Here is a 22563-nt window from a genome sequence, read left to right on the forward strand (position 1 = left end):
AGGATTTCTTCATGTTGACAAGCCACCCGAAGCGGACTAGGGTGTAGAGGACGATGGACAGGCTCTGGTGAGCCTGAGAAAAAGGGGGACGGAGCCTAGAAGAGGATGTCGCCGAGGTACAGAAAAAAATAATAAGCCTCTGACCATCAAGATGGCTATCAGCGCCGCCATGGTCTTCGTGCAAACCCTGGAAGCAGTTGCGAGAACGAACGGCAGGGTGAAGAACTGAAAATGGTCCTGGAGCACCACAAAGCACAGGAATCTGTGATGTCCCGGGAAAATCGAGACATGAAGGTAGGCGTCCTGAATTTCTATGGAACACAAAAGTTCTCGAACCTCCATGGAAGCAATTACTGAACGATGGGAATCCATCCTTAAGAGTCTCAGACAAACTTTCCAGTTCAGCAATTTGAGATCCAGAATGGGACGAAACTTGCCTTTTCTTTTTTTTTCTTTTCTTCTTCTTCTTTCAGTACCACAAAAGATTGGAATAGCAACCAGTGAACCGTTCTTTTTCTGGGACGGGAACTATTACTCCGGCTTTGAGGAGAGAAGCGGTGGCTGCGAAGAAAACCCGGAACTAGAACGGGGACTCTTGGGGTCGGGATCCGAAGAAACGATCCCTGAGTTGTGAAACTAACTCTATTTTGTATCCCGAGGATACAACTTCCCTGACCCATGCGTCCTCTGCTGAGGGGATCCAGACATCCCTGAAGAAGGGAAAACCGCCCATCCTGGGAAGTGGGCTGGCGTCTTGCTGTGAGTCATGCCGAGGTGGATCCTCCAGTCCTAGCCCTGGAGGATCTACCCTGGGAGTAGCTGGAGCGCCAGGAAGGCGTGTGGTCTAAAGGAAACAGTCTTCTACTCTTGACGTGCCTGTGGCCTCTGTTGCTGCGGGGAAAAGGAGTTTGACGCCACGAAGTGACGTAAAGGCCGAAAGGACCGAAATTGCCGTTTAGGAGGGGGGCGACGAGGTGTAGACTTGTGCCCCCCGGTAGCGTCCTAATGATTTGGCCCAACTTAGAACCAAAGCGACGTGAACACTGAAAAAGGCAGGCTGGTAAGGGACTTTTTGAAGACAAATCCGCCTGTCAGGCCTTGAGCCAAACGGACTGACGGATGGCAACGGCATTGCTGGACACCTGAGCCGCAAAAGACGCGGCATCCAGGGAAGCGGAGACCAAGTATTCACCCGCATGAGAAAACTGGTTGGCAAGCTCCGCCAGCTGTCCAGGAGGGCCCCGTCCAGAATGCTCCGACGGAGTTGTGTGACCTTTGGATATGGATAATGAAACCCAAGTATAAGCAATGGCCGGGCAAAAATAGACGCAGCCGATTCGAAAGCTGAGCTCGCAAAGGATTCTATGACTCTATAGTTAGAATCTTTCAGAGATGCTCCGCCAGATAGCGGGAGGACCGTGTTGGAGGACAGAGTCCAATAAGCGGTGAGCTCCAGAGAAAAGGGATATAAAAAACGCCAAGGCGCTTTCCTCTCTGAAAGCGGCTGGTCGGATTCTCTTTTTCTCTCGTCAGGGCCTTCTCGAATTCAGGGTGAGAAGCGAAGACCTTGGAAGGTGGCTTCGACTGTCTAAACGAAACCGCCTGATCCGCGCATTCCGTAGAGGGATCTTTGATGCCACGGGTCTGGTTGATTGCTCCAATGAGGCTCTGAACCATATCCCTCATGTTAGCGATTTGGTCAGAATGCAGCTCCAAAACGTCCCTCTGAAGGTGCGTCCGAAAACGCCTCGCCTGACTCGGGAGAGGATCGGGAAGAAGCTGACCGCTGAAATGGGCCGTGAGGCGAGATGGAACGGGAAGAGGAGTCGCAATGGCGCTCCGGTCTGGACCTCTTTAAGGCCTATCCTGGTAGACTCAGACGGGGCTACTTGTGACCCGCTGGCTACTGCGGAGGTCTGCCAGGACAATCTATCCAGAACGGACACCGGGGACTGGGATACCCTGGTGAGATCCGCCACAGATTGAGACAGAGAGGAAGCCCACCCTGGGATAGGGTCCTCACTCTCTCGGGGCAGAGTGGGGGGGGGGGGGAGCCCAGAACGATGTGGGATTGCTGCAGTCCTGACAGGTGGGAGAGGACTGACCTAAGGGGAACCTGCCCTTACAGGAGAGCACAAAAGGTGCCTGACTAAAGCAGAGGAAGGGTATTGGTCTGCAGTGCAGAGCTACTCACGGAAGATGTCCTGTGGATAGCTTCGGCTGTAGGAGGAGGTCGGCAGGGAAGGCAGGTCCTGTAAGAAATCACCGCTGGGTCCACACGCCGGGAGTGGTGTAAGGCCCCGCACTCTGAAGTCCGCAGCATGAGCCAAGAAGCGCCGACAGCAGCCGGCGCTGAAGCTGCATGATTGAGAGTACAAAGATGGCGCCGGCCGCAGTCTGTGCTGAGGCCAAGAGGAGTGGGCGGGGCTAAGCGCCGGAGAGGAGAGAGGGGAAGACGCGGGAGAAAAGCCCGCCGGAAAGAGGACGGGGGCGGAGCCATAACGCCGCACTAGGCCCCGACCGAAGCCGGGGCCTAAATTAGCTCCCGGTGGCCGTCGGGAATGGAAGCCGCGGCGTGGAGGCCCCGCAAGGCTAGCCCACCCGACGGAGAGAGCGGGGGCTAGAGTCACTGCGGCGCGGTCTGTGCCTAGGCCAGGGAGTGGCTGGGGCAAAGCGCCGGAGAGAAGGGGGAAAACGCGGGAGAAAGACCCGCCGGAAAGAGGATGGGGGCGGGGCCGAAACGCCGCACTAGGCCCCGACAGAAGCCGGGGCCTAAATTAGCCCCCGGTGGCCGGCGGAAAAGGTCCAGGTCCCGACCGAAGCCGGGGCCTGGATTAGAGCCTGGTGACCGCTGTGGGGGAGAGACGCCGTGGAAACCTTACAAGGCCCCGGCGCTACCGCCGCAATGAACCCCTTCTCTGGTGGACCCATGTGCCGCACAAGGGAAGCTGAAGAGAGATCCAGGGTGAGGCAAGAGCCCTGGACCCCAAACTGTGGGACACAGTGATTTCCCCATAAAACAACCCCTGAGCCCCACTCTTAGATTGCTAGACAGGGGAGAAAATACTCACCTTTCTTCATCTGTATACTTACCCTTGAATGATCTGGGATGGTATGGGGAAAATACTCACCTCAAACCTCCCACACCGGTACTAACCTGAAGAGGAATGAGACGTCCAGGAGCTGATGGACGTCCTCGTCTCCGCAACCGACAGGCTCTGGTGGGCGAGTGGGTGGGGGACGTTCGCCAGGACCGGACTTCTGAGCACGCTTGTGTGCTAGGATCTTGGTCTTGGAGAGGGATCTATGAGGATACGGGGTGGCAGTACACGCCGTACTCATAGTCCGTATTGTGGGACTACAGGTGTGACTGTTCACCCTGTATCCCTCCGGAAAACCTGAAAAGAAAATGACGTACATTGAGGTAGATAAGGGTCTAATGAAAGACCCGTGTTCACCTCCTACTGACACTAAGCTAAACTGAATATCCTACTTCCTGTCGGTAGGGTGTATACTGCAGAGGAGGAGCTAACTTTTTTATTTGCATAATGTCAGCCTCCTAGTGGCAGCAGCATACACCCATGGTTCCGGTGTCCCCCAATGAAAGGCGATAGAGAAATACTACGTGGGCAATGTTATATACTGTTTAGTACGTGGCCTGTGCTATATACTATGTGGCTGCTATATGCATACACACATATTCTAGAATACCCAATGCATTAGAATTGGGCCACCATCTAGCGCGTGTGTGTGCATGTATGTGTGTGTGTGTGTGTGTGTGTGTGTGTGTGTGTGTGTGTGTGTGTGTGTGTGTGTATGTATGTATGTATGTATATATATATATATGTGTATATATGTGTATATATGTGTATGTGTGTGTGTGTGTGTGTGTGTGTGTGTGTGTGTGTGTGTGTGTGTGTGTGTGTGTGTGTGTGTGTGTGTGTGTGTGTGTGTGTGTGTGTGTGTGTGTGTGTGTATATATATATATATATATATATATATATATATATATATATATACACACACACATTTTTTTTTTTTAATTACTGTTATTTATTTTTCTTCTTTATCTGCGTACTTGGAGGGGTACAGCCGCTTCTTCATACTGCAAGTTCAGAGCTCAGTGGTCATTCCATTGGACGTATGCTCTCACTCGTTCCCTTCACTGAATGTGCTAGCCAGAATACCTTTGTCTTTTGCCACCTTTATCAGAAAGACTCATGTCTAGGGGAAAGCGTAGTTTCCTTACATACTGTGTCGGTAATTCTCCTGCCCCTTTAGCTAGAGAGAATCAGGGGCCAGAGGAAGGAGAGAAAAGTATAATGGGTGATAAGATGGGGTTGTTGTAACAATGGAGACACATAGGTTTGCACAGGAGCTGTTCACACAACGTAATTAGTCCCGGTAATTATGACTAGTGGCCTATAGTGCTTCACTTCATACCTCAGTTTAGCTGGATATGGTTCCAGGACCTTCATTTTGATAAGTGTGTATTCTTGTGGTCCCACACCCTAAACCGAAACACAACACTGAAGAATAAAATACGTATACTACAAACAATGCCGGATATAGAGGTGAACAAGCAGGATATTGTTTGGTCACAAAGGCTTCTTTCACACTTCCGTCGGTACGGGATCGTCCCAAAGCGTCGGCGAAACATACCGACAGGCAGTGGTGATTTTCTGCACAACGTTGGCAGCAGACGATGTTTCAACGCATCCGCTGCCCATAGTAAACTCCCAGGGAGGAGGGGGTGGAGTTACAGCCGCGCATGCGCAGTTTAAAATGCAGGACACGACGTACGAAAGAACGTTCCCTTGAACGTTTTTTCGCTGTGATGCTCCTCCAAATACCGAAGCATCCAGTGCACGACGGACGCGAAGTGTGGCCATACGTGGCGATCCGTCGGCAATACAAGTCTATGGGGAAAAAACGCATCCTGCGAGCACATTTGCAGGATCCGTTTTTTTCCCAAAACGACGCATTGTGACGGAAGTGAGAATGTAGCCTAACAAATATTACATAGGGTCATAAAAATATTAAACCATATATAAAAAAAAAAAAAAACTGCTAACCTCTCCAGTCTGTCTGTCATGGTCCATGCACGGCTGACCATCTCGTGGAGAATAAATGGTGTACCTGAGAGAAACAAATTACCGTAGGTTATTAACACAAGCCAGGGGCTGTCTACCTCCAGAGATAGTTTAATTTAAGAAATAAATGTACGGCTTGTAAATAATGTTCTTATAAGAAGCAGGCCTCTCATCTGTGTCATAGTTAAACAATTTGCCCTATTTTAACCCCTTTACCCCCAAGGGTGGTTTGCACGTTAATGACCAGGCCAATTTTTACAATTCTGACCACTGTCCCTTTATGAGGATATAACTCTGGAACGCTTCAACGGATCCCGGTGATTCTGACATTGTTTTCTCGTGACATATTGTGCTTCATGTTAGTGGTAAAATTTCCTTGACATTACTTCGGTTTATTTGTGAAAAAATTGAAAATTTGGAAAAATTCGCAATTTTCAAACTTTGAATTTTCATGCCCTTAACCCCTTCATGACTCAGCCTATTTTGACCTTAAAGACCTTGCCATTTTTTGCAATTCTGACCAGTGTCCCTTTATGAGGTAATAACTCGGGAACGCTTCAACGGATCCTAGCGATTCTGAGATTGTTTTCTCGTGACATATTGGGCTTCATGTTACTGGTAAATTTAGGTCAATAAATTCTGTGTTTATTTGTGATAAAAACGGAAATTTGGCGAAAATTTTGAAAATTTTGCAATTTTCACATTTTGAATTTTTATTTTGTTAAACCAGAGAGTTATGTGACACAAAATAGTTAATAAATAACATTTCCCACATGTATACTTTACATCAGCACAATTTTGGAAACAAAATTTATTTTTGCTAGGAAGTTATAAGGGTTAAAATTTGACCAGCGATTTCTCATTTTTACAATGAAATTTACAAAACCATTTTTTTTTAGGGACCACCTCACATTTGAAGTCAGTTTGAGGGGTCTATATGGCTGAAAATACCCAAAAGTGACACCATTCTAAAAACTGCACCCCTCAAGGTGCACAAAACCACATTCAAGAAGTTTATTAACCCTTCAGGTGCTTCACAGCAGCAGAAGCAACATGGAAGGAAAAAATGAACATTTAACTTTTTAGTCACAAAAATGATCTTTGAGCAACAATTTTTTTATTTTCCCAATGGTAAAAGGAGAAACTGAACCACGAAAGTTGTTGTCCAATTTGTCCTGAGTACGCTGATACCTCATATGTGGGGGTAAATCACAGTTTGGGCGCACGGCAGGGCTTGGAAGGGAAGGAGCGCCATTTGAATTTTTGAATGAAAAATTGGCTGCACTCTTTAGCGGACACCATGTCACATTTGGAGAGCCCCCGTGTGCCTAAAAATTGGAGCTCCCCCACAAGTGACCCCATTTTGGAAACTAGACGCCCCAAGGAACTTATCTAGATGCATAGTGAGCACTTTGAACCCCCAGGTGCTTCCCAAATTGATCCGTAAAAATGAAAAAGTACTTTTTTTTCACAAAAAAATTCTTTTAGCCTCAATTTTTTCATTTTCACATGGGCAATAGGATTAAATAGATCCTAAAATTTGTTGGGCAATTTCTCCCGAGTACACCGATACCTCATATGTGGGGGTAAACCACTGTTTGGGCACACGGCAGGGCTCGGATGGGAAGGCGCGCCTTTTGACTTTTTGAATGGAAAATTAGCTCCAATTGTTAGCGGACACCATGTCACGTTTGGAGAGCCCCTGTGTGCCTAAACATTGGAGCTCCCCCACAAATGACCCCATTTTGGAAACTAGACCCCCCAAGGAACTTATCTAGATACATACTGAGCACTTTAAACCCCCAGGTGCTTCACAGAAGTTTATAACGCAGAGCCATGAAAATAAAAAATAATTTTTCTTTCCTCAAAAATGATTTTTTAGCCTGGAATTTCCTATTTTGCCAACAGTAATAGGAGAAATTGGACCACAAATTTTGTTGTCCAGTTTGTTCTGAGTACGCAGATACCCCATATGTGGGGGTAAACCACTGTTTGGGCGCACGGCAGGGCTCAGAAGGGTAGGCACGCCATTTGGCTTTTTAAATGGAAAATTAGTTCCAATCATTAGCGGACACCATGTTGCGCTTGGAGAGCCCCTGTGTGCCTAAACATTGGAGATCCCCCACAAATTACCCCATTTTGTAAACCAGACCCCCAAAGGAACTAATCTAGACGTGTGGTGAGCACTTTGAACCCTCAAGTGCTTCACAGAAGTTTATAACGCAGAGCCATGAAAATAAAAAAAAAAATTTTCTTTTCTCAAAAATGATTTTTTAGCCAGCAATTTTTTATTTTCCCAAGGGTAACAGGAGAAATTTGACCACAATATTTGTTGTCTAGTTTCTCCTGAGTACAGTGATACCCCATATGTGGGGGTAAACTACTGTTTGGGCACATGCCGGGGCTCGGAAGTGAAGTAGTAACGTTTTGAAATGCAGACTTTGATGAAATGCTCTACGGGCGTCACGTTGCGTTTGCAGAGCCCCTGATGTGGCTAAACCGTAGAAACCCCCCACAAGTGACCCTATTTTGGAAAGTAGACCCCGAAAGGAACTTATCTAGATATGTGGTGAGCACTTTCAACCCCCAAATGCTTCATAGAAGTTTATAACGCAGAGCCGTGAAAATAATAAATACGTTTTCTTTCCTCAAAAATAATTTTTTAGCCCAGAATGTTTTATTTTCCCAAGGGTTACAGGAGAAATTGGACCTCAAAAGTTGTTGTCCAGTTTCTCCTAAGTACGCTGATACCTGATGTGTGGGGGTAAACCACTGTTTGGGCACACGTCGGGGCTCAGAAGGGAAGTAGTGACTTTTGAAATGCAAACTTTGATGGAATGGTCTGCGGACATCACGTTGCGTTTGCAGAGCCCCTGATGTGCCTAAACAGTAGAAACCCCCCACAAGTGACCATATTTTGTAAACTAGACCCCCCAAGGAACTTATCTAGATATGTGGTGAGCACTTTGAACCCCCAAATGCTTCACAGACGTTTACAACGCAGAGCCGTGAAAATAAAAAATCATTTTTCTTTCCTCAAAAATGATGTTTTAGCAAGCATTTTTTTATTTTCACAAGGGTAACAGGAGAAATTGGACCCCAGTAATTGTTGCGCAGTTTATCCTGAGTATGCTGGTACCCCATATGTGGGGGTAAACCACTGTTTGGGCACACGTCGGGGCTCGGAATTGAGGGAGCACCATTTGACTTTTTGAATACAAGATTGGCTGGAATCAATGGTGGCGCAATGTTGCGTTTGGAGACCCCCTGATGTGCCTAAACAGTGGAAACCCCTCAATTCTAACTCCAACACACCCCTAACCCTTATCCCAACTGTAGCCGTAACCCTAATCACAACCCTAACCCCAACACACCCGTAACCACAACCCTAATTCCAACCCAACCCTAACCCTAAGGCTATGTGCCCATGTTGCGGATTCGTGTGAGATTTTTCAGCATCATTTTTGAAAAATCCGCGGGTAAAAGGCACTGCGTTTTACCTGCGGATTTACCGCGGATTGCCAGTGTTTTTTGTGCGGATTTCACCTGCGGATTCCTATTGAGGAACAGGTGTAAAACGCTGCGGAATCCGCACAAAGAATTGACATGCTGCGGAAAATACAATGCAGCGTTTCCGCGAGGTATTTTCCGCACCATGGGCACAGCGGATTTGGTTTTCCATATGTTTACATGGTACTGTAAACCTGATGGAACACTGCTGCGGATCCGCAGCCAAATCCGCACCTTGTGTACATAGCCTAATTCTAAAGAAAAAAAAAAAAATGGAGAGAAACCAGCTCACCTACTAGGCATTTGTTGTGGGGGAAGCCCGGATGCCGTGCAGTCTTCACGTGAAACAATAGAACAAAATAGAAGAGAAAATCCAGCTTCCAAAAATATCCAATTTATTAAAGTTAAAATCCAAGGTCCAAAAACATGGTTCACAGGAGAAGAGATAGCAGCATGGTACGCGTTTCGAACACTAGGTTCTTTTTCAAAGCTTTGAAAAAGAACCTAGTGTTCGAAACGCGTACCATGCTGCTATCTCTTCTCCTGTGAACCATGTTTTTGGACCTTGGATTTTAACTTTAATAAATTGGATATTTTTGGAAGCTGGATTTTCTCTTCTATTTTGTCCTAATTCTAAAGGTATGTGCACACGCTGCGGAAAACGCTGCGGATCCGCAGCAGTTTCCCATGAGTTTACAGTTCAATGTAAACCTATGGGAAACAAAAATCGCTGTACACATGCTGCGGAAAAACTGCACGGAAACGCAGCGGTTTACATTCCGCAGCATGTCACTTTCTGCGGATTCCGCAGCGGTTTTACAACTGCTCCAATAGAAAATCGCAGTAGTAAAACCGCAGTGAAATGCGCAGAAAAACCGCGGTAAATCCGCAATAAATCCACAGCGGTTTAGCACTGCGGATTTATGAAATCCGCTGCGGAAAAATCCGCAGAGGACCAGAATACGTGTGCACATTCCTATCCCTAACCATATCCCTAACCCTACCCCTAACCCTACCCCTAACCCTAGTTTTAACTCCAACCATAGTGGGGGAAAAAAAATAAAAAATTCTTTATTTTATTATTGTCCCTACCTATGGGGGTGACAAAGGGGGGGGTCATTTACTGTTTTTTTTATTTTGATCACTGTGAGGTTTTTTCACAGTGATCAAAATTCAATCTGGAACGAATCTGCCGGCCGGCAGATTCGGCGGGTGCACTGCGCATGCGCCCGCCATTTTGGAAGATGGCGGCGCCCAGGAAAGAAGACGGACGGACCCCGGGAGGCTCGGTAAGTATAAGGGGGGGGGGGGGGGGGGAGATCAGGGCACGGGGGGGGGGGGCGTCGGAGCACGGGGAGGAGGGATCGGAGCATGGGGGGTGGATCGGTGTACGGGCGGGTGGATCGGTGTGCGGGCGGGTGGATCGGAGTGCGAGGGGTGGATCGGTGTGCGGGGGGGTGGATCGGAGTGCAGGGGGGGTGGATTGGAGCACGGGGGGTGGGATTGGAGCACGGGTGGAGCGACAGGAGGACGGGGGAGCAGAGCACAGGACAGAGGGGAGCGGACCACAGATCGGGGGGCTGGGGGGCGATCGGTGGGGTGGGGTGGGGGCACATAAGTGTTTCCAGCCATGGCCGATGATATTGCAGCATCGGCCATGGCTGGATTGTAATATTTCACCAGTTTTTTAGGTGAAATATTACAAATCGCTCTGATTGGCAGTTTCACTTTCAACAGCCAATCAGAGCGATCGTAGCCACGGGGGGGTGAAGCCACCCCCCCTGGGCTAAAGTACAACTCCTCCTGTCCCTGCACGCCGGGTGAAATTACAGTTAACCCTTTCACCCGGCCTGCAGGAACGCGATTTTGCCATGACGCATACGCTGCGTCATGGGTCGGAATGGCACCGACTTTCATGACGCAGCGTATGCGTCAAAGGTCGGGAAGGGGTTAAGTCACAGAGAGATGTCACACAAAATACTTAATAAGTAACATTTCCCACATGTCTACTTTAGATCAGCACAATTTTAGAACCCAAATTTTTTTGGTTAGGGAGTTATAAGGGTTAAAACAGGATTTTTGGTTGCTTACCGTAAAATCTGTTTCTTGAAGCCTCCATTGGGGGACACAGGAACCATGGGTGTATGCTGCTGCCACTAGGAGGCTGACACTATGCAAATAAAAAAGTTAGCTCCTCCTCTGCAGTGTACACCCCACCAACTGGCATTATACTCTCCAGTTAGTGAGAAAGCAGTAGGAGATAATGAAACAAGGTTGAAAAACCATAACCACAAACTTGAGAACTGTAACGTGAGACCAGTCATAGAACAGATAACAACAGAAAACATTGGGAGGGAGCTGTGTCCCCCAATGGAGGCTTCAAGAAACAGATTTTACGGTAAGCAACCAAAAGAGAACTCACCACTGCCGCCTGCAGGATCCTTCTGCCTAGGCTGGCGTCCGCCGATGCGTAGGTATGAACCTTGTAAAATTTGGCGAACGTGTGGATGGAAGACCAAGTTGCCGCTTTGCAAAGCTGTAGGGCGGAAGCCCTGTGGTGTACCGCCCAGGAGGCACCGACTGCCCGGGTAGAGTGAGCCTTAATCCCAGGAGGGGGCACTCTGTTCTTGACCCGGTAAGCCTCCAAAATTGCCATTCTGATCCATCGAGCAATAGTCGCTTTAGAAGCCGGCTGGCCTCTGCGAGTGCCATCAGGAATGACAAAAAAAGAATCCGTCTTCCGGAAAGAGGATGTTCTATCCAGATAAATCCTCACTGCCCTGACGAGGTCTAGCTTGTTCAACGATCGCTCCAGAGGATGAGTCGGAGCTGGACAAAAGGAAGGTAGAACAATGTCCTCGTTGAGGTGGAAGGTGGAAACCACCTTAGGAAGAAAAGAAGGTGGGGGTCGGAAGACCACCTTGTCCTGGTGAATGACCAAAAACGGAGGGCGGCAAGACAGTGCCGCCAGCTCGGAAACGCGGCGAATGGACGTGATGGCCACAAGAAAGGCCACCTTCCAAGATAAAACTGATAGAGGAATCTCCCTAAGAGGTTCAAAGGGAGAAACCTTCAAAACGTCATGTACCAGGTTTAGGTCCCATGCCTCCACAGGGGCCCTGTACGGCGGGACGGCGTGGGCTACCCCCTGAAAGAAGGTCTTAACCTGTGGCCGAGAGGCCAAGGTCTTCTGAAAGAGGATGGAAAGCGCAGAGATCTGACCCTTCAGGTAACTAAGCCAGGCCCGAATCCAGCCCTGCCTGAAGGAAGGCCAAAAGAGAAGGCAGGGAAAAAACCATAGGCGGAACGCGGTTGGACTCGCACCAACGGAAGTAGGCCTTCCAGGTGCGGTAGTAGATCCTGGAAGACGAAGGCTTCTGAGCCTGAATCATGGTGTGAATCACCCGGTCCGAAAGGCCGGACGCTCTTAGAATCGCGGTCTCAACAGCCACGCCGTTAAACTGAGCGACCGAGAATTCGGGTGGCAGATCGGACCCTGGGACAGCAGATAGGGCCTGTCTGGAAGGAGCCAGGGAGCGTCCGCGAGAAGGTTGACGAGCTCCGCGAACCAAGCTCTCCTGGGCCAATCCGAGGCGATCAGGATGACCGCCACCCCTTCCGCTTTGATCTTCTTCAACAGTTTGGGAAGTAATGGAAGGGGTGGGAACAGGTAGGGCAGCTCGAACTGTGAACAAGGAATGGCCAGAGCATCGACGCCCACTGAGAGAGGATCGTGGGACCTGGAGACGAACTGCGGAACCTTCCTGTTGATTCGAGACGCCGTGAGATCCACATCCGGAGTTCCCCATCGAAGACAAATCTGATGGAAGACCTCCGGATGCAAGGACCATTCCCCTGCCGCGAGACCCTCGTGGCTGAGGAAGTCGGCGGCCCAGTTTTCCACGCCGGGGATATGCACCGCGGATATCACCGGAACCGTTGCCTCTGCCCAAAGGAGGATCTTGGATACCTCGGCAAGGGCCAAGGAGCTCCGAGTCCCCCCCTGATGGTTGACACATGCCTCAGCCGTGGCGTTGTCCGTCTGGATCCAGACTGGAAGGCCCCTGAGGATCCTTTCCCAATGGCGGAGGGACAGAAAGATGGCCCGAATTTCGAGGACGTTGATCGGCAGTGAAGACTCCTGCGGCGACCAACGGCCCTGAACCGTCAGGTGGCGAAAAACCGCACCCCAGCCGATCAGGCTGGCGTCCGTTGTCACCACCTGCCAGTGAACCGGAAGGAAGGACCTGCCCTGGGAGATGAGAGGTGACGTCAGCCACCAGTAGAGAGACCGCTTGACCCGAAAGGAGAGTCTGATCGGCCGATCCAGGGAGAAGACCGACCTGTCCCACTGAGACAGAATGGCTTGCTGAAGGGGTCGAGAATGGAATTGGGCGAAGGGAATCGCTTCCAAGGTAGCTACCATCCTCCCCAGAACCTTCATGGCCGATCGGAGGGAGGGAGGCCGAGGACCCTGGAGCAAGCGTATGTCCCGACAAAGGGTGGATCTCTTGTCCTTGGGAAGGAAGACTCTGGACTGACGAGTGTTGAAAAGCATGCCCAGAAAGATGATGCGCTGAGAAGGAATAAGGCAGGACTTCTTCCGGTTGACCAGCCACCCGAAACGGGATAAGGTGTCGAGAACAATGGACAGGCTTTCGTGGGCCTGAGCAAAGGACGGAGCCTTGATGAGGATGTCGTCGAGGTATGGAAACAGGACCAAGCCTCTGACTCTCAAGATGGCCATCAGCGCCGCCATGATTTTCGTGAACACCCTTGGCGCGGTTGCAAGACCGAACGGCAGGGCGACGAACTGAAAATGATCTTGTTGCACTGCAAAGCGCAGGAAACGGTGATGTCCGGGAAATATCGGAACATGTAGGTAGGCGTCCTGGATATCTATAGAGCATAGAAATTCCTGAGCCTCCATGGAAGCAATTACTGAACGAAGGGATTCCATCCTGAAGTGTCTCAGGCGAACCCTCCTGTTCAGCAATTTGAGGTCCAGAATGGGACGAACCTTGCCGTCTTTTTTCGGTACCACAAAGAGGTTCGAGTAGAAACCCGTGTACCATTCCTTTTCTGGGATGGGAACGATTACCCCGGATTTGAGCAGAGAAGCGATGGCTGCGAAGAAGCCCGGAACCAGAGCGGGATCTTTTGGAGGACGGGATTGGAAGAAACGATCCCTGGGTCGGGAAGCGAACTCCATTTTGTATCCCGAGGATACAACTTCCCTGACCCATGCATCCTCTACTGCGGAAATCCAGACGTCCCTGAAACGGAGAAGACGGCCGCCCAACCTGGGAGTTGGGCTGGAGTCTTGCCGAGAGTCATGCGGAGGTGGATCTTCCAGTCCTGGGCCTGGACAATCTACCCTGGGAATAGCGAGGACGCCAGGACGGAGTGGGCCTGAAGGACACCGCCTTCTTCTCTTGACGTGCCTGTGGCCTCTGTTGCTGCTGGGAAAGAGAGTTTGATGCAGCGAAGCGACGAAAAGGCCGAAAAGAGCGAAACTGCCGTCTAGGAGGAGGGCGACGAGGTTTAGCCTGGGGGAGAAGAGAACTTGTACCCCCGGTGGCGTCCTTAATGATTTGGTCCAGCTGGGAACCAAAGAGACGAGAGCCCTGGAAGGGCAGACTAGTGAGGGACTTTTTGGAGGACAAGTCCGCCTGCCAGGCCTTGAGCCAAACGGTCCGGCGGATGGCAACGGCATTGCTGGAAGCCTGAGCCGCACAAGACGCGACATCCAGGGAGGCGGAATCCAGGTATTCACCAGCGTGGGAAATCTGGTTGGCAAGTTCCGCTAATTGCGCGGGAGGTGCCCCGTCCAGGATACCTCGCCGTAGATCCTTGGCCCATTTTGAGATGGATTTTGAAGCCCAAGTGGAAGCAAAGGCTGGACATAGTGCTGCTGAAGCCGCTTCAAAAGCAGATTTCGCGAAGGATTCTATAACTGTCGTTAGAATCCTTCAGAGAAGCTCCGCCGGACAGTGGAAGCACCGTGTTGGTGGACAGCCTGGAAACGGGGGGATCCACCGAGGGAGAGACTGTCCAATTGGTGGTAAGTTCTGGTGAAAAAGGATATAACACCCCCAGGCGTTTTCCCCTCTGAAAACGTCTGGTCGGATTCTCTCTCTCTCTGGCCAGGATTTCCTCGAATTCAGGATGAGGAGCGAAAAATTTTGAAGGTGGTTTGGCCCGTCTAAACGAAACCGCCTGATCTGCGGGTTCCGTAGAGGGATCCTTAATGCCACAGGTTTGGTTTATAGCCCGAATGAGGTTCTGGACCGTCTCACTCATGGTGGCGATTTGGTTAGGATCCAGCTCCGAAATCTCATCTGAGGGCGCATCAGATAATGCCTCGCCTGACTTAGGGGAGGAGGATCGGTGGGACACCAACCGCGGGGGAAGGGCCGTGCGGCGAGATGGAACGCGAAGAGGACTCAGACCGACGTTCCTGTCTGGACCTTTTGTAGCTTAGCAAGGAGGTCTCGGGCGGCGGTTCCTGCGACCCGCTGGCCACGGCAGGGGTAACCGATCCAGCGCGGACACCAGGGTTTGAGATACCCGTGTTAAATCGGCCACCGATTGGGACAGAGAGGCGGCCCAGCCTGGGATGGGGGAATCACTCTCGGGCGGAACAGCCGGGGGATCCTGGGCAGTGGGAACAATCGGGTTGCTGCAGGACTGACACAGCGGGGAGGACTGACCTGAGGGAAGTTTGCTGTTACAGGACGAGTAGAACACAGCTAGAAGAGTATAGCCCAATAGAAATAAAACATAACTTTTACTAATAATATTAAAAAGTGGACAAAACAATACAAAATACAAATAAAAGTGCTCACGCCGAAAACTGTGCTCAATTTAAAAAACTGGTTTGATCTCACCAATCATGGACGAAGGGTACCCATACCAGTGATGAAGGGTCCCAGGGAGGGTCCAAAAGTTGTAGGGTAAGGCACAGGGGACGGGGAACCTATTTTCTAAACCCCTGTCGTGCCCCAGCAATAGCTCCTGTCCTTATAAGGACAGGCCCAAGTCAGCCCTACAATGGACACCCCCCACCGTATGTAGTATGGTAGACACCTCCCTACGCGTTTCTTCTCCAATCGCGGAGATTCATCAGGGGAGTTTCAATGGCCAAAAGGCCCAGAGGTAACTTCAAAAGTCCATAGATGCTCAAAATTCCATAAGTAGAGTAAAGTAAGGGAAATACGCAGTGGCTGTATATTATCCCCAGCATAGGCAGTTCTGTGTGATGTCTGTAACAGAAGGTGAGTCAGCTCAGTATGGCACCCGCTACCTCCTTATAAACGAGGGGCCACTCCCCCCCAGACCAATAGGGTCACCTGTGTCCGCCCCCATCCCCCTATAATACCTGAGTGGGCTAATTACTGTCCACGCTGCGCTCCAGGGGCTGGAACGCACGCCAAGCTCCCCCATGCCGACCGGCTGTGAACCGCTCATTCCGGCGAGACCGGAAGTAACAGCGCCATCCTGAGGATGCAACTTCCGGTGCGCCACCAGCAAGATGCGCTCCAACAGTGGAACGCAAACCCTGGGCGCTAGATGATCCGCTCGTCCCGGCGAGACCGGAAGTACAGACTCCATCTTGAAGATGTCACTTCCGATGCGCCGCTAACCTCATGCGCTCCAGCAGTGGAACGCAAGCTCTGGGCGCATAGTGATGGCATAGTCCACTGCTGGTATGGTGCGTTCCAAAAGAGGAACGCAGATACCCCAGCGCCAAATGATGGCACAGGCGCTAAATAATACCCCGAACCCACGTTAGGATAAATACCACTAAACAAATTTCTGCTTATGTAGCGCTGCAACAATAAAGCGCAGGCACCAAGATCAGAGGGGGGGCCGGGGGGGTATTGTTTGAGAGGAGCGCTATGTTAATAATAAACCCACCCACTCCTAGCCCCACATGAGAAACATACAAGGGAGGAGGGGGGGGTTTGGGGGGCACAGACACCAAGATTGTCCACCAGGTATACAAGTAGCAACATGGAAGCATAGTTGCCTAAAAGTTACGGCATTTATTAAATAAAAAATGCCATGCATATATCGCACACACCATACCAGGAAACCTACGCGCTATATTTATGGTTGGAAGTGTCCATACCAAATAATGAAAAACAGCAGATAGCTGGAAATGGCTAGAATATCCAAGGCAACATAGATGTACCTATACTGATATAACTAGTGTGCAAGATGGTTAGTAGCTGGAAGTGTCCAGACCATACCAACCATATTGAGCACATCCATAATAGAAAAGGGAAGGGGGGAGGGGGACAGTGAAAGATGGGAGCAGACCCAGGCGGAGAGAGAGAGAGAGAGATAAATGGACCTATATTTATGCGGAAATGATATCACTGCGCCATACTCAAAAAAAGTGTGTAAAATTTGCCCACATGAGAACACACGTGCCCCAAGTCCCTGGAGAGTCACTCGGTACTACATATCAAAATTTATACTAGCCGATACCAGGGATCAAGTCAAAAGGGGAACACTGGTACAGGGTAATGACCCTGTTCCTACATAATTGCAAATGTTTTGTTTATTATGGCTGTTTTCAGGACACAGGGTGCCGGACACCGACCAATGGACGAATGCAGATATGCAAAAGATTCCTTAAACAATAAAGCAGTAGGGATGGTTAGGGGAACTCAGAGGTAAGAAGAGGGAATAGGAATAACAAGAAAGAGGAAAATACGGAAATGGAGGGCAAAGCAGCAAACGGACCAGATGGACCCAAGGGGGACCATTATAGATACTAAAGTATACCTAAAGAAAGCAAAAGTTGAGCTGCTCATTGAGTCCATGGGGGTGACAAGTGTCCAGCAAGAAGATCCACCTTGTTTCTTTCTGCAGTAGGATCTTATCAAAATCACCTCCCCTCACCAGCGGGGCCACTTTGTCAATCCCCATGAAACTCATAACCTTAGTATCTCCGTCATGGCAGGTGTTAACATGTCTTGCAATGGGGGTATCCCTCCGATTTCGGATGTCCCCCAAATGCTCACATACTCTCCTTCTTAGTTCTCTAATAGTTTTACCTATGTATGTAATACCACAGGTGCAGGCAGCTCTGTATATGACCCCTTTTGATTTACAATTGATGAATTCTTTAATAACAAAAGTTTTTTGCGTGTTGGTGTTATAGAACTCCTTCCCCACCTGTATTGATTCACACGCTACACATGAGCCGCATCTGTAACAGCCCTTGGGTCTGTATGGTAGCCAGGTCGCCTTACTTGGTGTAGCTAGATGACTATGTACTAGTCGATCCCCTAGTGTCTTGCACTTTCTGTATGTAATTTGTGGCTGTATGCCCACGGCATCCCTCAGATCATCATCCATAGCAAGTATGCCCCAATGCTTCCTGAGAATGGCCCTGACAGATGGAGCCCCATTGTCAAATGCACAGATCATTCTGATGGTCTTATGGTCCTCTCTCCCCCTCTCCCGTGGTATAAGCAGATTGTTTCTGGCTTGCCCTCTAGCATGGTGGTACGCCTCCCTCAGCACCCGATCAGGGTATCCCCTCTCAAGGAACCTACATCTCAGGTCCCTTGCTTGAATCTTGAAGTCCACATCACTAGAACAGTTCCTCCTAAGGTCCCTGGGACCCTTCATCACTGGTATGGGTACCCTTCGTCCATGATTGGTGAGATCAAACCAGTTTTTTAAATTGAGCACAGTTTTCGGCGTGAGCACTTTTATTTGTATTTTGTATTGTTTTGTCCACTTTTTAATATTATTAGTAAAAGTTATGTTTTATTTCTATTGGGCTATACTCTTCTAGCTGTGTTCTACTTATCTACCCTAAGAGTTGTGCAATAGCTTGGCCTTTCTAAGCTACAGCTGTCTTATTACTGTTACAGGACGAACATGCAAAGTACGTGACTAAGGCAGAAGATGAAGAAGTAGGGGGGCGAGAGCGGCCCCCTTTAGAAGACATTTTGAGAGATCCCTGAAGATGCCAGTGGGTTAGGGGACAGTGGGGCAGAGAAGGGTGTCAGTCTGCAGTGCAGCTACTCACGGACCCGGTCCAGGAAGATGTCCCAATTGTCCTCGGCGGAGAACTTCCCTGAGGTGCTGATTCTGCCACAGAAGATGCGAGTGAAGGAGCGTGGCGCGCTGTGTGAGGCACTGCGAGGGCTGCTGCTGCTGTGAGAAGCGGTGCACACCGGCCGAGAGACCCACGAGGAAGGTCATGGGTGGAGCCAGACGCAGAGGCGCCGGTGGGCAGGGCGCAGAATGTCGGGTGGGAAAAAGCCCGCCTGCAGGAGCGGAAATGGAGAGGCCGAAAAACCGGAAGTAGGCCCCGGCTGAAGCCGGGGCCTAAATTAGGCACCGGTGGCCGAGAAAAGAAGCCGCGGCGCCGAAATAGCGCGCCGGAACAATGCGGCGAGAGGAAGGCTGAGCCGCAGGCGCCGCGGCCTGCTAGGCTGCGCCTCTGAAGGGCGCCGCAGAAAACACCCTCCTGCGGCGCCAGGGCGATGCGCCGCAGGGGGAAGCGGCGCGACCGCCTGCAGGGCTGCGTCGCAGAAGAGGGCCGAAGATAAGAACCTCCTGCGGCGCCAGAACAATGTGCCGCAGCGAGAAGCGGCGCGACCGCCTGCAGTGCTGCCGCGCTGAGGATGTGCCCAGAGAAGAAACAGCAGCGCCGGTCTGTAGGGATCCAGCTCCGAGAAAGTGCTGGCCACAGGAGATAAGGGCGCGGTGGCCTAAAAGGGGCCCCGCGCTGAGAAAGAAGGCCCTTGTCAGAAAAAGGGGAGAAGGAATACCGGCCGCGCCACTGGAAGATACAGGCGATGACCGGGTAAGAAAGTCGACAGGGAGCCCCTAACAAGAACCCCCCTATCAAAGATCTGGGATGGGAAGGGAGAGAATACTCACCTAAAAACATCCCACGCCGGTACTAACCTTAAAAGGGGGTGAGACGTCCAGGGGCTAATGGACGTCCTCGTCTCCGCCGACCGACAGGCTCTGGTGGGCAAGTGGGTGGGGGACGGAACCAGGACCGGACTTCTGAGCACGCTTCTGTGCTAGGATCTTGGTCCTGGAGAGGGATCTATGAGGATACGGGGTGGCAGTACACGCCGTACTCATAGTCCGCTTTGTGGGACTACAGGTGTGACTGTTCACCCTGTATCCCTCCGAAGAAACCTGTAAAGGAAACGACGCACATTGAGGTAGATAAGGGTCTAATGAAAAACCCGTGTCCACCTCCTACTGACACTAAGCTAAACTGGAGAGTATAATGCCAGTTGGTGGGGTGTACACTGCAGAGGAGGAGCTAACTTTTTTATTTGCATAGTGTCAGCCTCCTAGTGGCAGCAGCATACACCCATGGTTCCTGTGTCCCCCAATGAGAGGCGATAAAGAAAAGTTGACCAGCAATTTCTCATTTATACAACACCATTTTTTTTTTTAGGGACCACATCACATTTGAAGTCATTTTGAGGGGTCTATATGATAGAAAATACCCAAGTGTGACACCATTCTAAAAACTGCACCCCTCACGGTGCTCAAAACCACGTTCATGAAGTTTATTAACCCTTCAGGTATTAAACAGGAATTTTTTTTTTTTTTACACATGTAAATATTTTTTTTACCAGTGTGGGACATCGTGCTATAGTGTCAGATCGCTGATCTGACACTTTGCGGTGCACTGTGTCAGATCGCTGATCTGACACAGTGCACCGCAAAGTGTCAGATCAGCAATCTGACAGGCACTGCAGGAGGCTTGCGGGCGCCTGCTCTGAGCAGTCGCTTGCAAGCCACCCCGGATGGACCCCCGCAGCCATCTTGGATCTGGGGCCTGCAGGTAGAAGGACGGAGGAGACGCTCGGAGAAATGAGATCACATCGTGTTGCTCCGAGGGTCTCAGGGAAGTACGCAGGGAGCCCCCTGCCTGCGTGATGCTTCCCGATGCCGCCGGTACGCTGGGGGTTAATGTGCCAGGAGCTGCTCCTGGCACATAGTGCCAGATGTCAGCTGCGATAGTCAGCAGACACCTGGCTCCCCCCCCGTGAGCGCGGCTGATCGCGTTAGACGTACTATCCCATCGGTGGTCATATGGGCCCATACCACCTCGACAGGATAGTACGTCATGTCAGAAAGGGGTTAAAGAGAATCTGTCAGCAAGTTACATAGTTATTAAGGTTGAAGGAAGACTATATGTCCATCTAGTTCAACCCATAGCCTAACCTAACATGCCCTAACATGTTGATCCAGAGGAAGGCAAAAAAAACCCATGTGGCAAAGAGTAAGCTCCACATTGAGGAAAAAAATTCCTTCCCGACTCCACATACGGCAATCAGACTAGTTCCCTGGATCAACGCCCTATCAAGGAATCTAGTGTATATACCCTGTAACATTATACTTTTCCAGAAAGGTATCCAGTCCCCTCTTAAATTTAAGTAATGAATCACTCATTACAACATCATACGGCAGAGAGTTCCATAGTCTCACTGCTCTTACAGTAAAGAATCCGCGTCTGTTATTATGCTTAAACCTTTTTTCCTCCAACCGCAGAGGATGCCCCCTTGTCCCTGTTTCAGGTCTATGATTAAAAAGATCATCAGAAAGGTCTTTGTACTGTCCCCTCATATATTTATACATTAACATAAGATCACCCCTTAGCCTTCGTTTTTCCAAACTAAATAGCCCCAAGTGTAATAACCTATCTTGGTATTGCAGATCCCCCATTCCTCTAATAACCTTGGTCGCTCTTCTCTGCACCCGCTCCAGTTCAGCTATGTCTTTCTTATACACCGGAGACCAGAACTGTACACAGTATTCTAAGTGTGGTCGAACTAGTGACTTGTATAGAGGTAAAATTATATTCTCCTCATGAGCATCTATGCCTCTTTTAATGCATCCTATTATTTTATTTGCCTTTGTAGCAGCTGCCTGACACTGGCCCCTGAATATGAGTTTGTCATCCACCCATACACCTAGGTCTTTTTCATTGACGGTTTTGCCCAGAGTTTTAGAATTACCGTAAGCACATAATTATACATCTTACTTGCTCTGCCCAAGTGCATGACCTTACATTTATCCCCATTAAGGTTCATTTGCCATTTATCAGCCCAAGCTTCTAGTTTTCATAAATCTTCCTGTAATATAAAATTGTCCTCCTCTGTATTGATTACCCTGCAGAGTTTAGTGTCATCTGCAAATATTGAAATTCTACTCTGAATGCCCCCTACAAGGTCATTAATAAATATGTTAAAAAGAAGAGGGCCCAATACTGACCCCTGTGGTACCCCACTGCTAACCGCTACCCAGTCCGAGTGTGCTCCATTAATAACCACCCTTTGTTTCCTATCCCTGAGCCAGCTCTTAACCCACTTACACATATTTTCCCCTATCCCCATTATTCTCATTTTATGTATCAACCTTTTGTGTGGCACCGTATCAAAAGCTTTTGAAAAGTCCATATACACTACATCCACTGGGTTCCCTTGGTCCAGTCCGGAACTTACCTCTTCATAGAAACTGATCAAATTAGTCTGACATGAACGGTCCCTAGTAAACCCGTGCTGATATTGGGTCATGAGGTTATTCCTCTTCAGATACTCCAGTATAGCATCCCTTAGAATGCCCTCCAGTATTTTACCCACAGTAAGAGGTTAAGCTTACTGACCTATAATTTCCGAGTTCAGTTTTTGTTCCCTTTTTGAATATTGGCACCACATTTGCTATTCGCCAGTCCTGTGGCACAGACCCTGTTATTATGGAGTCTTTAAAGATTTAAAAAGATTAAAAAATTAAAGTTTATTTCTATGTAATTTGAGAGCAGCATGATGTAGGGACTGAGAGTCCGATTTCAGGAATACTTACGTGCTACTGATTCAATAAGATCAGTGTTTCACTACAGGACTAGTTGTCTTGTGCCTCCTAGTCAACTGCTCTGTGTAATCCCGCCCCACCACTG

At 49.6% G+C, this 22563-nt stretch overlaps 1 protein-coding gene across 1 annotated transcript in view; it reads right to left on the reverse strand.

Annotated features, from left to right (window-relative positions):
- LARS1 (leucyl-tRNA synthetase 1) overlaps positions 1–22563 on the reverse strand; it is a 95886-nt gene that overhangs the window by 51999 nt on the left and 21324 nt on the right. The window contains exons 8-9 of the mRNA XM_069764067.1: positions 5076–5139; positions 4444–4511 (exon numbers count right to left, since the gene is read on the reverse strand). Of these exons, the coding sequence (XP_069620168.1) occupies positions 4444–4511; positions 5076–5139 (132 nt within the window). The remainder of the gene's footprint in view (positions 1–4443; positions 4512–5075; positions 5140–22563) is intronic.

Source organism: Ranitomeya imitator, chromosome 4 (assembly GCF_032444005.1).
Source record: "Ranitomeya imitator isolate aRanImi1 chromosome 4, aRanImi1.pri, whole genome shotgun sequence".
Lineage (NCBI taxonomy): Eukaryota > Metazoa > Chordata > Amphibia > Anura > Dendrobatidae > Ranitomeya > Ranitomeya imitator.